At 45.0% G+C, this 16,296-nt stretch overlaps 1 protein-coding gene across 1 annotated transcript in view; it reads right to left on the bottom strand.

Annotated features, from left to right (window-relative positions):
- LOC143109362 (PDZ domain-containing RING finger protein 4-like) overlaps window positions 1–15,405 on the bottom strand; it is a 21,278-nt gene extending 5,873 nt beyond the window's left edge. Inside the window, exons 1-4 of the mRNA XM_076272078.1 lie at window positions 15,234–15,405; window positions 13,282–13,384; window positions 6,753–6,851; window positions 4,082–4,144 (exon numbers count right to left, since the gene is read on the bottom strand). Coding sequence (XP_076128193.1) covers window positions 4,082–4,144; window positions 6,753–6,851; window positions 13,282–13,384; window positions 15,234–15,304 — 336 coding nt within the window. The 5' untranslated portion in view covers window positions 15,305–15,405. The remainder of the gene's footprint in view (window positions 1–4,081; window positions 4,145–6,752; window positions 6,852–13,281; window positions 13,385–15,233) is intronic.
- Between the last annotated feature and the right edge of the window lie 891 nt (window positions 15,406–16,296).

Raw genomic sequence — 16,296 nt, 5'->3', positions numbered from 1 at the left:
TAAAATTCTGGATGCACTTAAAATGTTCAGACCCTCAAAATCGAAACCACAAAGCGCTACTTGAAAATTCAGCAGAACCAGATAAAGACAACCTCTTAAATTTGATTATAAACGACAATGACATTAGTGATACAAAACCAATACTACTAAAAGAAATCCACAATAACAACAAAAACGCCTACATTTCCCAATGGTTAGAAGACGCCCAACATAATAAGAAAATGAATTGTTACCTTAGATTAAACCGAAAATACGAACTAGCAAATTATCTGATTAAATTAAAACAACCACAAAGTCGCTACCTAACAAAATACAGATTGGGCGACCATAAATTGCAAATTGAAACTGGACGGCATAAAAGATCCTGGCAAGAGAGACACCAAAGAATTTGCTCCCACTGTGACCTCATGGAGATTGAAGATGAAAAACACTTCCTTCTGAGGTCCACCAAATATACTCCACTGAGAAATTCTTTTTACCCTAAATTTCTAGAAAAAAACCCACAATTTAAAGGTCTAGACGACAATTCAAAAATGAAAACCCTCCTAGGTGAGGAAGAACAATCCCTACAGCTCTCTGCACAGTTTGTGCTTAAGTGCCACAAACTCAGAGAAAACACATAATGGACAAAGAGCAGAAATCTAAACCTAGTCTCAATTTTTTTTTTTTTTACTTTTTTTTTTAACTTTTTTTTTTTATTATTATTATTATTATTTTATTATTATCATCATTCATTATTCTTTTTTATTAAATTAATATTCTTTCTTAATATAATTTATTTATTATTATTATTTAATCAACATTGTTTTGTTTATCGTATATTTATGTACTGAATCTGTATACATGCTTTGACAACACAAGCACTCTTGTCATGTCAATAAAGCTTATTTGAATTGAAAAATTGAATTTAATTGAGAGGGAGAGAGAGAGAGAGAGAGAGAGAGAGAGAGAGAGGGAGAGAGAGAGTGAGAGGGAGAGAGAGAGAGGGAAAGAAAGAGAGAGAGAGTGAGAGGGAGAGAGAGAGAAAGAGAGAGGGAGAGAAAGAGAGAGAGAGGGAGAGGGAGAGAGAGAGTGAGAGGGAGGGAGAGAGAGAGAGAGAGAGAGAGAGAGAGAGAGAGAGAGAGACTTGCTGCAGCGGTAGCTACTAAGGGTGTAAAGATTAACCGATACGTATCGGTATCCGTTTTTAACGTGTAAGATACGGCTACATCGATACGTGAAGCCCCGTATCGGAAAAAAACTGAAATGAACCGGTCGTTATATCGATTTACTTGTTATGAATCGGTGCACAACCTTTTCTGCTCGCTCAGACTCATTTACGTTCCAAGCAGCGCGTTCATCCCACTTCCGGTTTTGAAACTATACGTGGCACGGAATTGTGGGTAATGCAGTTCATTTTTGGTTACATTCATTGCCCAAAGTTGTCAAATGACCTCATTACCCATACATCTATTGCAACTTAACCATGTGACAACTTGCACTCGGTCGGCTTTTGTTTTTCGAAATCCAGCGCGAAATTAAGCACTTATAGCATTCCTAAACAGCAACGATAGTCTGTAGAGTAGCCTTACCTTTGATGAAGGGATTTCCTTAATGTTAAATAATAATTTGGCCCTTGCTGCTAAAACGATGCATAAATTATTAGCCAATGATTTTGTTCATATTCACTCAGACTTGTGGCATTTTAGGTTTCTGCATTAGGTCTACTGTTGGAACAAAATAAGCCCAGAGAGTTCATTGATTTGTAGGCCTATTTTATTCTTGTAGGGTAGGCTAGGCCTATATGAGAAAAGGCCAAGAGTGTCTTAAGCACTGTTTTATTTTATTTCGGCGTTGTCTTACCTCAACAAGGCTACAGCTCCATGAAAACAATCAGATATAACTCTATAAAACTCTTTAAAGTCTATAAAAATGTATTTTTATGTTGTATTTGGCTGCTGTGCTTGACTGAAATGTAGACTATTCTTTTTTCATTTCAATACAGTATATGAAACAAACCTCAGTTTAGATAATCATATTCACACATTTTGTTGCCTAATTGACAACCATGACCATGATAATTGATAATATAAAATGAATGTGCACCTTGAGCAAATTATAAAAAATCTTTCAGAATGCTTTCCATTCTTGAACTGCATCGAATTGCATCGAATCGCATCGCATCGAATCGTACTGAATCGTTTTTTATAAACATGTATATTTTCTTGTATCGAATCGTGCCCATGTATCTAGATGCGAATCGTATCGTCTTTTACATGAGAGATTCACACCCCTAGTAGCTACACATGTGGGAGAGGGAGAGAGAGAGAGAGACTTGCTGCAGCGGTAGCTACACATGTGGGAGAGAGAGAGAGAGAGAGAGAGAGAGAGAGAGGGAGAGAGGGAGAGAGAGAGAGAGAGAGACTTGCTGCAGCGCTAGCTAGTAGCTACACATGTGGGTGATTATCTATTTGTGGCTTGAAAAGGAACACACTGCCGCATGCCATGGAGGGTACAGAGATAAACTGCCATTTTCTCCCCCTCTACTCTCTCTCAAACACACACTTACACAAACGTAACACACACACACACTTAACAAACACACAGACACACACACACACACACAGACACACACACACACACACACACTATAACGCACACACACACACACACACACACTATAACACGATGCTATTCACACTACTTTGCCTTTTTCATTTCCCATCTTCCTTCCACCTTCACTCAATTACACACTTGGAGAGGAAGCAGGACAACAGGCCAGTGATTACTGCTGGGATGTGCACCTTGGACAGTGGAGACTGGCGTCCTGCACGCGTCCTGGCAACGCATATAGATCTGGCCACACAATTAACTGGCCGCTGACAGGTGGTGTTCATCTTTTTCCAGGGAGAGTAATGGGACTGTCACTGGAGGATAAAAGTGCCCAGCACTGGCCGACCGGCGGACCCAGCACTCGTCCAGTCAGTCACGCACCACACGCTCGTGCCAACAATTAGCGCCCGCGCTTCACATTATCTCCCTGAGGCACGGGCCAAGTTCCACTGGTCAGCCGCGCGATATCGCTTCTTAGGGACGTCTTTGCACTACACGTGCCCCCAAATGAAGGGCCCTCTGCTACCTGTCGGTGTGAAACAGCGGAAACATTTCATTCTTTCAGACATCGTCTGCCTGCAGGTGTCCTCTCACGCCTCAAATGCATCATATCCTGTCTATGCTGGACCCTCTCACGCCTCAAATGCATCATATCCTGTCTATGCTGGACCCTGGTGGACCCTTGGAATCCAGCGTTCTTTTCTGGTACTATGCCATCTGCCAAAGCTGTTATTAAACATGCTCCCTCCCAGTGCCTCATCAGACTCACTGGCTTTGCTGCCTTTTAGTCCCAGTGTACCATTCCTGGTTAAAACTGGAAACAAAGGCTTTTATGACAGTAGCTGTCATTTATTCTCTCACTTTGCATATTGTGTCCAATGCAACATGCAAACCTCAGCAACAATAACGTCTAAAACTATCCCCACTGTTCACAACATTAGCTGGCTAAAGAACAATGTAATTTTCAGAAAATAGTCCAGAGACCGCAGGAATCTTTAAATAAGGCAACTTTTATACATCTTCATAGTGTGCCAAGTCCCAAAAGCGTGCTCACTTGAACGCGTCTGCACAACAGTCAACATCGCAGCCGCTCTCCCTCCTGCGTGCCTCTCCAGATTGGAGGCCACTATCTCTCATGAGTGCAGACTACAGAATCTCTCCTCAGGGTAATCCCCCCCCCCCCCCCCCTTCTCCAGCCCCTCGGGGGGCCTCATCCGCTGCACCAAGCGCCTCTAAACTGGGGTCATAAAAACCCCGCAACCCCCCGCGGCTCCCCTGGCTGCTGACGCGGGGGGGTAAAACAGGGGGAGTGGGGGGGGGGGATTATCCCCTAACCGCCACTGAGGGGGCTGCTTCTTCACTTAATGTTCAGCCATTAAAAATGAATGGGGCCCACTCGCCACAAGACGACGGCGGCTCTCCGAAAATGAAGGAGGTTTTGGTGTCGGTGGTAATGAGAGCGAAGGGACGGATTCTGGGTGTACTGCACCTGTAAGATGCGGTCCCCTTCTCGAATGCGTCCATCTCTGGCGGCAATGCTGTTTGGACCAACCTGAGAGAGAGAGAGAGAGAGAGAGAGAGAGAGAGAGAGAGAGAGAATGGAGTACATTGTGTGAATGTGTTTTGAGATGTCTTGTTGAAGTAGGGTGACCACTGCCATGACTGTTAAAAGAGGACAATTTTGTCACAAAACAGTAAGAAAATAATTGAAAAAGAGATACTGTGCAAAGTTTCCTTTCTACTATTAAGACGTCGTATAATAAGCGGTATAATGTGTTTACTGTCTCTCCACTTTGTGTTGGGCCTATGTTATGTAGGGCCTATGTTGTGTTGGGCCTATGTTGTGTTGGGCCTATGTTGTGTTGGGCCTACATGTATGTTGTGTTCAGAATTTCACGGAGGCTTAAAATGCCGCTGTCTTGGACAACACTCCAAGTCAACTCATATGATCTCACGTGTATTGAAGAAAGTGACTGAACCTGAGCTTTTACGATACAAATCTGACAGATGACAAAAGCTAGACGATCAGGTGTCCCCTTAGACGTCTGGCTAGACAACGGACACACACACACACACACACACACACACACACACACACACACACACACACATAATCTATAAAATCAGATTGTTTGGGCCGCAAACCAGACGTGTGGCCACCCTAAGTTCAAGGGAAATTACTTTTACAGAGTAACTCTGTGGCCTATAAACAGTTAGCCTGTAAACATCTTCATATCATACTGGATCTAGTACACGATACCCTACATGGATATACACTTTTTTCAATGCTAACTGAAAGTCAGCTCCCCTAAAGATATCAGACACGATTAATGACTGTGGGCTGATGGTCATCTACACATACACTTGCTTTGTACAAGCATTATTAATCTGATTCCCCTGGGTATTCAAATTCATTTGATCCTCTCTGGTACCAGTTAACAAAATGGATGAGGTTCAGGGTAAATTCTTTATCCTGCATAGATAACAAAGTCATTATAAAGTGGTGTTGCATTTGAATAGGTTGTTTTATTTTGCTGTCTCTGATTTCCCTGGGCCATTCAGCTTTCGAAATCAGGAGCCATGATTGGCTCGGCCCACCGACAGGAAGCTGAAGCATGTGGCGCTCTTTTGTGATTAATGCTACTGAGTGAAGGGGCTGGCCCATCCTTCACTGGCCAATCAATTGCTGTCTAAGGTCATTTGTTTCACTCTGTCCTGTCGGAGGAGATCTCCTGAGATCACTTGGTGTCGGAATGTTCCGTCTTCATAAACCCCGACCCTTCACTGTGCCCACTCACTTAAAGTGACGTGCTGCCGAGCCAGGAAGAGGAATCGGCAGTTTGCAGTCAAATAATGATCCGCGTGTCTGCTGCCATCCAGTCAATGGAGAGGCTTGTTTGTCTGCGGCTACATCATTAACTGTATCTATATAACATCACCAGCGCTGCTCTGGACGGGTAGAGACATGCAGTGGTTAGGGCACCTCGTCCTATTCAAAGCAAATAAGGGAATAATCATATTTGAAAGTATTTACTTGGAATAAGTTATTTTCCAACTCATTTTATGCTGTTTGTTAAGTTTTCCATTGAAAGTTGTCAATAGCATGGCAGGGTGCAATAACTAAAGAGGCAGTCTGTGCAGAGACGCATATTAATGAGCCTATAACCACTCATTCATGACGAATATCAATATGCTGAGCATGTCCCTGTAGCCAAACTGCGGCGCTCAGAGCTGATTTAGCTGACTTGGAGAGCAGGCTAGGGTGGGGTGAGGATAGCACTCTGTGTTTTTGACAAGCGAAAGAGAAGACTCTTAGACTGATAGCGCACCAGGCGACAAAATCGGTCATCAAAAGCGGTCATCAAAAGCGGTCATCAAAACATTTTCATTATTCATCATCAGTGCACGATATAATGAGTGTTGCTACTTATGAGAAGGATGGTTTCAATCCTAATATTTTCCCTCTTAATATTCTTCCCCATGGAGAAATACATATTTTCAAACACATACATATTCATGCAAGTATCTAGTAATGGTAAAGAAAAAAAAATAAATCAAATGCCAAAACATATTTAGGCATATTTCAGTACAGTGACGGCATATTTAAATACTGTCAAAAAGGTACATTGACACATCAAAGCTCAGCATTCAGTTCCATTATGAGGAAAAGCAGATATTTTCATCATGCTAAGCCACTCCTCTGCTTAGCACCACTCAAACTGACTTGCTGTGTAATACAACACACAGGCGTACACATTTAATGAGGGGAATTACCATTTGATTTCATCAGTGCTGCTAAAAATAGCGCTGCTTGTGAGGGCTTTAGTTTGTAAACTTCTGCATTTCAGAAGAATTATTGAACATTTATATATTTAATATTCTTGGCATGAAGGGCCACCCTCCAAGCAAGACACACAGACACTAATTGACACTTCAAGGCTGACAATAAATATATATGCTTTTAGCTAGACTCTCTTTAATATATATGCTTTTAGCTAGACTTTAATATATATGCTTTTAGCTAGACTCTCTTTAATTCTTTCTGTCTGTCAAAGACTCCATCATAACCACCACATCATAACCACCACATCATAACCATCTTCTCCAGTGATTCCAGAGTCCTGTGGTCTAGGCAGTGGATCTGCATGTGAGTTTCTCACCTCACTGACGTAGATAGCGTTGTCGTCCTCATCATCTGTCCTGTAGCACAGCGTCAGGCCAAGTTTCTCCTGACTGACCAGCCGACACAGCTCAACCTCCTGCACACACACACACACACACACACACACACACAGACTCTTACTGGTTTGTTGCCGTTGGCTAGACGTCAGGGCAGGGAATGGCTTAGAAACAAAATGATCCCATTAATGCCCTTTTAATGAACCCCACTTTTGCACTTTTAATGTGTTAGTTGATGTTTTAATTGTAGCCAGTAACTGCGGTGAATGCAAACAAGCCCTAAGGTAGTACACCTGCTAATGCTGTGCAAACAAGCCCTAAGGTAGTACACCTGCTAATGCTGTGCAAACAAGCCCTAAGGTAGTACACCTGCTAATGCTGTAACTTTGCTAAGGTAGTACACCTGCTAATGCTGTAACTTTGCTAAGGTAGTACATCTGCTAATGCGCTAAATTTGCTAAGGTAGTACACCTGCTAATGCTGTGCAAACAAGCCCTAAGGTAGTACACCTGCTAATGCTGTGCAAACAAGCCCTAAGGTAGTACACCTGCTAATGCTATAACTTTGCTAAGGTAGTACACCTGCTAATGCTGTAACTTTGCTAAGGTAGCACACCTGCTAATGCTGTGCAAACAAGCCCTAAGGTAGTACACCTGCTAATGCTGTAACTTTGCAGGTACTTTGATAACTTGATTCAACTTTTGGGCATTCCCATCCGCTCTCTCATTAAAATGCATGCTTATTCTGTAAATACGTCCGTAATTATGCTAATAATCACTGATTTAATTCGGTCAGCGGGCCCTCTCTGCAGTAACCAAAGAAAACACCCATGAAATATTCATCAGCTGTCCCCGAATGGGGCTTAGGGGCTTTGCGAGATTTGTTTTGAATGCGGAGTTAAACTCTATTATGCATTGCTGCCTGGATTATAACTTGGTGTGCGGTGTGATCACACTTCAGGTCATTCCTGACATCTCAACATAATAGAAAATGTGCCACAGGACTCCTCTCTTCACATAAAGGGGGAAGTTCCATGCTATGCTATGCTATGCTATGCTATCTCCGCAGCCCAACCGCCATGGCTGGAGACGACTGACACAACGAGAGATTAGAAAAGGTGTTTGTTTCCACACATTGGGGGCAGTGCGTGGGTCCTTCACAGGCATGTCTGGCCCCGTCGCTGCTCGGCAGGTGGGGCCTGGCCTGGGGGAACCCTGACGGGCCTCTAGGGGAGAGATCGACGAGGTCATTTCCTTCGTGGCATCTGCGGGCCGGCTGGTTAACACACGTCGACGAGACGAGTCAGGAACAAAGAGGAAGGTGGAGAAGACAGGCAAACGAGGCCGAGGGAGGAGGCCACCTGGGGGGGGGGGTAATTTACTCTCTGGGCTGGGAGCTAGAAAAGGGGGACAAATACCAAAGGAAGAGGAAGAAAGTACATAGAGGGGAACCCACGCTGTCAGGCTTTTCTCATCTTGTTTTTTTTTACACACTCCACCTGACATCTTTAATTGAGTGTGTGTGTGGAGCTACAGTAGCGTGAGCTCGGCCCTGTCACAGCCAATCTCACACACACACACACACACACACACACACAGCACACACAGGTGAAGTGGACAGACACAGTTGAGGCAAAACTGCAGCCACACCGCCAACACCACCACGGACATCCCAAACAACAAACAACAACAAACATCACCTCCAATAACAAGATGAACATCCCAAACAACACCTCCAATAACAAGATGAACATCCCAAACAACACCTCCAATAACAAGATGCACATCCCAAACAACACCTCCAATAACAAGATGAACATCCCAAACAACACCTCCAATAACAAGATGAAGGCAAGCCACAGTGAAACAACACCTCCAATAACAAGATGAACATCCCAAACAACACCTCCAATAACAAGATGAACATCCCAAACAACACCTCCAATAACAAGATGAACATCCCAAACAACACCTCCAATAACAAGATGCACATCCCAAACAACACCTCCAATAACAAGATGAACATCCCAAACAACACCTCCAATAACAAGATGAACATCCCAAACAACACCTCCAATAACAAGATGAAGGCAACACCTCCAATAACAAGATGAAGGCAACACCTCCAATAACAAGATGAACATCCCAAACAACACCTCCAATAACAAGATGAACATCCCAAACAACACCTCCAATAACAAGATGAACATCCCAAACAACACCTCCAATAACAAGATGAAGGCAAGCCACAGTGAAACAACCTCCAATAACAAGATGAACATCCCAAACAACACCTCCAATAACAAGATGAACATCCCAAACAACACCTCCAATAACAAGATGAAGGCAACACCTCCAATAACAAGATGAAGGCAACACCTCCAATAACAAGATGAACATCCCAAACAACACCTCCAATAACAAGATGAACATCCCAAACAACACCTCCAATAACAAGATGAACATCCCAAACAACACCTCCAATAACAAGATGAACATCCCAAACAACACCTCCAATAACAAGATGAAGGCAACACCTCCAATAACAAGATGAAGGCAACACCTCCAATAACAAGATGAACATCCCAAACAACACCTCCAATAACAAGATGAACATCCCAAACAACACCTCCAATAACAAGATGAACATCCCAAACAACACCTCCAATAACAAGATGAAGGCAAGCCACAGTGAAACAACCTCCAATAACAAGATGAACATCCCAAACAACACCTCCAATAACAAGATGAACATCCCAAACAACACCTCCAATAACAAGATGAAGGCAACACCTCCAATAACAAGATGAAGGCAACACCTCCAATAACAAGATGAACATCCCAAACAACACCTCCAATAACAAGATGAACATCCCAAACAACACCTCCAATAACAAGATGAACATCCCAAACAACACCTCCAATAACAAGGCAAGCCACAGTGAAACAACACCTGAAGGCAAGCCACAGTGAAACAACACCTCCAATAACAAGATGAACATCCCAAACAACACCTCCAATAACAAGATGAAGGCAACACCTCCAATAACAAGATGAACATCCCAAACAACACCTCCAATAACAAGATGAAGGCAACACCTCCAATAACAAGATGAACATCCCAAACAACACATCCAATAACAAGATGAACATCCCAAACAACACCTCCAATAACAAGATGAAGGCAACACCTCCAATAACAAGATGAACATCCCAAACAACACCTCCAATAACAAGATGAAGGCAAGCCACAGTGAAACAACACCTCCAATAACAAGATGAACATCCCAAACAACACCTCCAATAACAAGATGAAGGCAAGCCACAGTGAAACAACACCTCCAATAACAAGATGAACATCTCAAACAACACCTCCAATAACAAGATGAACATCCCAAACAACACCTCCAATAACAAGATGAACATCCCAAAAAACACCTCCAATAACAAGATGAAGGCAAACCACAGTGAAACAACACCTCCAATAACAAGATGAAGGAAAGCCACAGTAAAAGCTGCTGGAAGAACAGTGTCAAGGTGTAATCACTACCTAATTCTCTGTTGATGTTTATCATATTCATATTAATTACATGAAATATGATACAACATTGCAGACGGTGAACAGCTGGCTATTTAAAATTACAATACACTGCAGTCAAAAAATAAAAGTCTTTACGAGAGGCAATTCATTGCCTTGGAAAGTCCGGACAGCAGATATTACAGAGCAATTAGCAATGCAAGAGCAATGCAACAGAGCAATTAGCAATGCAAACAAATGGCAGCACCAGAGCAGTAAAATCTTAAAGAGAGGGAGTCTTTTTACTGCCTTATTCATTTAGTGTTGGGTATGAATCTCAAAGAGAAGGAGTCTTTTCCTGCCTTATTCCTTGAGTGTTGGGTATTAATATATTAGTAGTTGCACAGCAGTGATGAAGTATCTTGATCGAGTTCTCTACTGTCTATCTGACATGCTCAACATCTTCTCTCTCTGAGGCAGGCAGGAGCTGTTAAAGCTGAAGCACCCCCCCCCCCCCCCCCCATACACACACACACACACACACACACCAGATATTCCATTTTACGGGCGAGCTCTTGGCCTCTCAGGCGGGAGATTGCATCGGCAGCAGGAGAGTGGAGGCTGACAGTAAATTAACGACTGCGATGGCGTGATTAGCCAAGATGGCCGCCCACCGTCAGCGTGCGCAGGGTACTGTCATAATAATCGTGCCTTTGATTGCCGGTAATTGAAAAATCAGCTTCAAAAGAGAGACTGTGGATAATGATGGGGAGGCAGAGCCAATGCACAACCATGCTGATACACACACACACACACACACACACACACACACACACATGCACACACACACACACACACACACACACACACACACACACACACAAAACAAAAAAAACACTTGAAGTGGATGGAGAGACATTCAGGGATGAAGTAAGCCTCTGATAGCAGTCACATGTGACAGCTCCCAGAACACCTCCATTGGTACTTCACATAATTAAAGGAAGTGAGTGAATGTAGGCTTTCCCATTGCATAAAAACGGTGACAATGAAGTGATTTGAGTGTTAGCAGTGGCACTCTCCTCCACTCTTCTTTCATCTTGTCTTGACAATTCTTCCCCTCCCCTCATGTCAGTTTGCAGTACTGCGCTCTGTGGGAACTGTGGGAATGTTGGGAGGCTCTATTGACGTATATAAATACTCTTTGTCTTTGTATAGTAAATGGAGTCGTGTTGAGGGGGTTGGGGGGGGGGGGGGTGGATAGCACAGCCCTCCATGCATGAAATAAAAAGAGCAAACACAATGTAACGAGATTAGTTAATAGAAATGAGGCATGCCGCGCCCGTTTAATATATTACATTGGTGCCGACTTAATGCCAGACAAACGCAGGCGGATGTGCAAATCTCCTCAGAGGGAGAGGAGTGTGAGGGCGCGCGGGTGGAGGAGTGTGAGGGCGCGCGGGTGGAGGAGTGTGAGGGCGCGCGGGTGGAGGAGTGTGAGGGCGCCTGGGTGGAGGTGGAGGAGTGTGAGGGCGCGCGGGTGGAGGAGTGTGAGGGCGCCTGGGTGGAGGTGGAGGAGTGTGAGGGCGCCTGGGTGGAGGAGTGTGAGGGCGCGCGGGTGGAGGAGTGTGAGGGCGCCTGGGTGGAGGAGTGTGAGGGCGCCTGGGTGGAGGAGTGTGAGGGCGCGCGGGTGGAGGAGTGTGAGGGCGCCTGGGTGGAGGAGTGTGAGGGCGCCTGGATGGAGGAGTGTGAGGGCGCGCGGGTGGAGGAGTGTGAGGGCGCGCGGGTGGAGGAGTGTGAGGGCGCCTGGGTGGAGGTGGAGGAGTGTGAGGGCGCGCGGGTGGAGGAGTGTGAGGGCGCCTGGGTGGAGGTGGAGGAGTGTGAGGGCGCGCGGGTGGAGGAGTGTGAGGGCGCGCGGGTGGAGGTGGAGGAGTGTGAGGGCGCGCGGGTGGAGGAGTGTGAGGGCGCGCGGGTGGAGGAGTGTGAGGGCGCCTGGGTGGAGGTGGAGGAGTGTGAGGGCGCGCAGGTGGAGGAGTGTGAGGGCGCGCGGGTGGAGGTGGAGGAGTGTGAGGGCGCGCGGGTGGAGGAGTGTGATGGCGCGCGGGTGGAGGAGTGTGAGGGCGCGCGGGTGGAGGGGGAATTCAAATGAAACAAAAGCGAAAGAGAAAGAGGTAATCAGCACGCATCCGTCACAAAAAGGCCGTACTGGGGTGTGGAGAGAGAGAGAGCCGACTACGCCGACTAATGATATCATCTGTCAGAGTAGCCCCGTGCCAGCGTCGGCATCGGTGAGTTAACTCGGCGCAAATGAAGATGCAAGTGGGGGATCTTTCCGCTGGGCTTCCCAGAGGAGTGCCACTGTTCATCTTCCCAATGCTACCTCTTGCACCTAACAGGCACCCGAAAGGAAAGGGGTGCACAGTGATGGATGGACTCTGCCTTGATGGACTGTCTCCACTGTGACGAACGTCTGGATGATAAGTGATATCAGCGCTGCTTAATTGATGATATCGTCATATGAAACAAGGCAATCAATACAGCCAGGGCAGACCAAGGGGACGACATATACAGACCAGAGCAGGGGGGCCCAGTGGTCAGAGGGCCCTCAGCTCACCTCATCATGCCACACCAACACTTCACAAATTTGCTCGGCACTGATATGGAGTCCTGGCCGTGACCCCTCATCCATCAGCCACAGCCTTTGGGGACATGCCTGGCCTGTGGAGTCAATTATAAGCAGGAGCCCTCTCCATGTGTGTGTGTGGGGGGGGGGTCAATTATGTGGATGCCACGTGGAGAGGGATGTCAAGCGTTATTAATAAAGCTGACAGAGGAGAGGAGAGAGGGAGAGGAGAGGAGAGGAGAGGAGAGGGGAGAGAGAGAAGACAGGAGAGGGGGAGAGGAATGGAGAGGGGGAGAGAGAGAAGACAGGAGAGGGGGAGAGGAGAGGAGAGGAGAGGGGGAGAGGGTTGGGGGAAGTGGCCGCTGGAGTCGTACCTCGTACTCAAAGTCATCCATCCTCTCGACGCCTGCCGCCACGTTTGAGAGGTACGCAGAGCCATCGTAGTACTCCTGCCCCACGGTGTGCAGAGACTGGCAACTGGGAGGAGAGACGGAGAGAGAGAGAGAGAGAGAGAGAGAGAGAGAGAGAGAGAGAGAGGACGGATGATGAAAGATAATGATGGACAGTGATGGTTTAGAGGGCTGCTCCTCTTCATCCCACTTTCTATTTGTTCTTGTACACGCCACACACACACACACGCACACATGCACACGCACACGCACACTCACACGCACACACACACGGACACGCACAGACACACACACACTCACACGCACACACACACACACACGGACATGCACAGACACAAAAACACAGACAAACAAACATGTGCAGACACACCCACACAGTCTAAAGAATAAAGGATCTGTCATGTGCTTTCAGGAAGGATGTCATGAGGGTGATCAAGCTATGTCTGATTAAGCGCTGAACCGCCTCGCTGAAGATTGTTTCCAACCTTCTGAAGACTACACACAGGCATTGTTTTCACCCACCGATGAATCCTGCCTTTACTGCGGAAATGTGATGTATTGTTTATGAATCTCAAGCAGAGGAAAGAATAATCCCTGATGTGCGTTATGCTGACATTGTGGCATATAAAGGCATCCGCCCAAAGAGAGCCACATATGGATTTATATTACTTGAAAAATAACCCAGTCCACCAATAAAGCTGCTCGTGTAAATGTCAAAATGGTTTATTTTTTGGGGCTACAATATGGCATATTATGCTTTCTTCGGGACATGTGGGTCTAAATAGAATACAATTACATAGTTTTATGATCTGTGCTCCAACAAGGGGAACGACTGACATTTGTTGCAACTGTAAAACGAGTCCTGTCTAGGCTGTGGCACCTGAACACAGATGAAGACTCAAAAATGTGTGTGTTTTATGGGACACGTTGATTACATTTGTTTCTGGTCCTCGGGCGAAGAGTATATTTCCAAACAATGAAGCGCCATGTTGGTTCTTTTTATTAGTCCATTTGATTTGAATCACCCCGTAAACCCTCTGTTAAGCCAAATGGTTATGCCAAACGGCAACGATTAAGATGTCCCTGGGATGGCTTCAGAGATTGAAAAATAAAACTGCTAGACATTACCTCCAAATACAGCACTTAGCCTCAGGCCTGGAGGAATGCTACTCTGAAACTCAATTTAATTTTGTTTGATCTGAACCTATTAAAGGTTTGAAGTGTTTAAGAATATCCAACACAATTAGGTCAAAGAAAAAACATACTGTCAGCCAAACAGATAAAAGCCAACAGTGGATACTCCATTAAAGTGGACAAGTGACACATTTTAAACAATTAATTATTTGTGGGTCACAGTATGCTTTTAATTACCCACTTACAATACTCCTTTTCTGTGAGATAGTCTCAATTAACTTCACAGCTTCAACTAGGAAATCCTCTGCATATCTAATGTCATCTTGCTGACTTCCCCTGGGCTGAAACCCACTTATATTTCATGCTAAACTTTATCTTGTTCACAGTTTGCCTCTCCTTTGAGATAGATTTGAGAACATGCATAACTGTGGCTTATAAAAAGAAAAGAGAAGAAAGGAGGAGAAAGGAGGAGAAAAACAAAGGAGTGCTTTGGCTCTTTGTTGTTTTCCAAGAATCCCCAGGATGGTGCCTGAAGCCTTTTTTAAATTATGAGTGCCTATTTCAAGAGTCTCCGACTTTGTGCATGATTTCAAGGATTGGGGAATTACATACAATATTCATTTTTAAAGACTGGGGAATTGCTTACATGTTCAGTTCTCAGGTTTGAAGTCACATGACAGTGCTTTGTGTTCCATTCTAATGCAGCTTCAGAATGCTTCATGTAGTTACTGTAGGTGTTAGAAGTTGTGATCCAGTAGAGTTTGTATTTGTGTGCACTCTACCTGTCTGAGAGCAGGAAGGGGCAGATATCAGGCACGGGCGGTGTCGCCGGGCGAAGCTTGGCCAACGCCATGATGTGCTCGAACGTGATCTCCGTCTGCGTGCACACGTCCACCAGCTGGACCTCCTGAGCGGGCCCATGGGGTCGTGCCACAGGGTTCCGCCTGAGGACCTGCACCACGATGGGGTCCTTGGCACTGCGGAAGGCCTCCACCGCCTCCTCATGGCTGGCACGAGACAGGTCCTTCCCATTGACCTGCCAGGGAGAAGGCAGAGGTTAGGACACTCATGGATGTCTCTGGGTCTAATGGGCTGGATTAGGAAAGAACTGCAACCAGAGGCAATGACAAACACAACAGATTCAAGTGCCCATATTACATTATAGATGGTAAACACTTCAGATCCAGTGCTGTTTGTTTATTAATGTTTGTCATGTATTACACAAACACTTGTCTTCAAAAGTGTTATGAATTTGTATCATGAGCAGATGAAACATGTATTATCGTCCTTACACCCTTAAGACATTTGAGGATGCACAAATAATCATCATGAATATATTAATTGAAAACCAAATTTCAAACTTACAAAGCAGAAAACAAAATTATTTTCAATTCATGTCACCACATCAGGGGCTTAAATTACTGAAGGGTCAAAGAGCCTCTCTGACATGGTCAATTGAATTCAAGGGTACATGCCAGAGATGATGTGTATTAAGCAGCCTTCACAGGCTAAATTGACAATTAGTTGCCTGAAGTGAGTTTAACAGATCAGCAGAACTGCAGATAGGTGCCTGTTAGCACTGCATACAAAACAACACTGCCCCACATCAAAAGAGAACAATTAAATAGACAACAATTCAAAAGAGTTCTTCAGCGTATGTTACTGTAATATACATTAAAAATGAACGATTAAATAGACAACAATTCAAAAGAGTTCTCTAGTGTATGTTAATATAGAAAATGCCAAACTTGTTCATAGACTAGGGATCTGAGCCAGACGGCTGCCAATGATTCATAAGGAAAAGAGCCGTTCTCATCCGTTCTGAAAGAGCACTGAGTATCTATG

The sequence above is a fragment of the Alosa pseudoharengus genome, unplaced genomic scaffold, assembly GCF_046254945.1.
Source record: "Alosa pseudoharengus isolate Yale_2024_CS ecotype anadromous, Long Island Sound unplaced genomic scaffold, YU_APseudo_1.1 YU_APseudo_1.1_scf_10, whole genome shotgun sequence".
NCBI lineage: Eukaryota > Metazoa > Chordata > Actinopteri > Clupeiformes > Clupeidae > Alosa > Alosa pseudoharengus.
This window is presented reverse-complemented; position numbering and strand designations above follow the sequence as displayed.